We start from the raw sequence: 1,720 nt of genomic DNA, 5'->3' as shown, positions 1-1,720 counted from the left end.
TGCGTGGAGCCCGGAACCATGGGCTCCGTCTGGGTGGCCATCTCTGAGGTGCTGGGGGGGGCCACAGAGCCCGAGGGGACCCTCAGGGTGTGGCGTGTGCCCATCCATGTCATGCCTCTGGTAGGCTGGCTATGGCTGGGACTGTCTACCCTGGGGGATTTGCAGGCAGGGTCTCGGGCCCTTCCACGCACCCTCCTGCGTGAACTCTGTGCTAACTCATGCACCGGTAGACAAGCGCACCTGTTTCTGCAGCCTGTTCGCGTGGCTCCGGTCATGTGGCTCCCTGGGGGCTGGGCCAAGTAGGGGCCTGAGCGGGGCAGGGCGGGATCCAGCCCGGCTCCACTCAGCTGCCTCCTCCCTCTCACTAAGGGGTTAACCCCCTCCCACCACAGGCCCCACTTGCCTCCAGCTGTGCTGGGGTCGGTGGGGGGCTCCGCGGCTGCTGGGGGGTCTCTGGGGGGCTTCGGGGGAGCAGGGGCACAGCAGGCTTTCACCCGTGTGTCTCTCGCCGCTCCAGAGCCTAACTGAAGATTCATTTGAAGATTCTTAATTTTGATGTGGCAGGAGTGGGAGATCTAGTAGAAATTTTAGTGGATTTGGTTTAGATCTGAGTTGGCACCATTTCTTTCACACTTTATTAAGTTTTAAAGCCAAAAGAATTGTTATGTTCATCCAGCCTGGCCTGCCATATAACACAGACCACAGAATTTGATGTAATAGCTTCTACTCCATCCACCACTCCATCCACCTTGCAGAGTACTTGATTAGCACAATCCTAGGTTGATATATTTTGTATTATTGGATTTGCTTTATTTCAAGGCTTTTTCCACTTGAAAGAATACTATAATACATGTAGAGATCCTGGATATCTGGAAAAGACATTGTGCTATGTCTTTTTTGATTTTGCCTGAAGTTGTGGTTTCTATTGTTTGATTCCTGTAGATGGTCAAGGCGGTTGGAATGCTACAGGCTGCATTGCACAAAAATCAAATGAGAATGAGACAGTTTGCTTATGCAATCATCTTACACATTTTGGGGTACTCATGGTAAGTGAGCCTTCACTATTCTGTTATAGGTCTTGGGGGGACAAGAGAAGGGTTTCTATATATTTGAATTTCTTCCCATTCAAGTGAGATTTTTTTTACTAATATATCATTTTTCTGGTACCTAAATATTGTCTAGTAGTAAAGAAGGGCTATGGGTAAAATAAAATGATAAATCAAAGTGATTTAATAAAATCAAGCAAGCAAGATAATTTTGTATTGTATTCTCCAGACAAAAGGTATATAAGTAAAATCTGCCCACAAAGGTACCCAGATATTGAAAAACTTGTAGTACAGTAGCAGTCTTGATTCTGGTTGGGCCTTGTTTGCCACAGTATAAATAATGTAAAATGTAAGGTTGCAATACTGCTGAGCACAATATTGGTGGCTGTGGGTGAAGCCAGGAGAAGCCTAGCATTGGGTGGAAGCAAACCATATATCAACCAGAGTCCTGGCAATGCTCCAGCAAAAAAAAAGAGATATTGGAATAAATCTATTGTAACTGTGTACTGCTGTGTAAATCAAGCCAAATGTTACTGAAAGAAAAAATATGAGAAGGAAAAGTATGAAATTGCAGTCTTTTCCTGAAGACTAGTGTTTTTTTCAAAAACAACAACCTTTTCTGGGTTCCCAAACCTTTAGCATACACTGTACCCTGGCTTTCACTTTAACATTAA

At 45.5% G+C, this 1,720-nt stretch overlaps 1 protein-coding gene across 4 annotated transcripts in view; it reads left to right on the top strand.

Moving 5' to 3' along the window:
- ADGRG6 (adhesion G protein-coupled receptor G6) overlaps nt 1–1,720 on the top strand; it is a 204,163-nt gene that overhangs the window by 174,895 nt on the left and 27,548 nt on the right. For all 4 annotated transcript variants that reach the window (XM_019527071.1, XM_019527073.1, XM_019527070.1 and 1 more), the window contains one exon: nt 943–1,046. In XM_019527071.1, coding sequence (XP_019382616.1) covers nt 943–1,046 — 104 coding nt within the window. The remainder of the gene's footprint in view (nt 1–942; nt 1,047–1,720) is intronic.

Source organism: Gavialis gangeticus, unplaced genomic scaffold, assembly GCF_001723915.1.
Source record: "Gavialis gangeticus isolate Ggan-Ray unplaced genomic scaffold, GavGan_comp1, whole genome shotgun sequence".
Classification (NCBI taxonomy): domain Eukaryota; kingdom Metazoa; phylum Chordata; order Crocodylia; family Gavialidae; genus Gavialis; species Gavialis gangeticus.
Note: the sequence above shows the minus strand (reverse complement) of the source record. Positions and strands in the feature narration are given on the sequence as shown.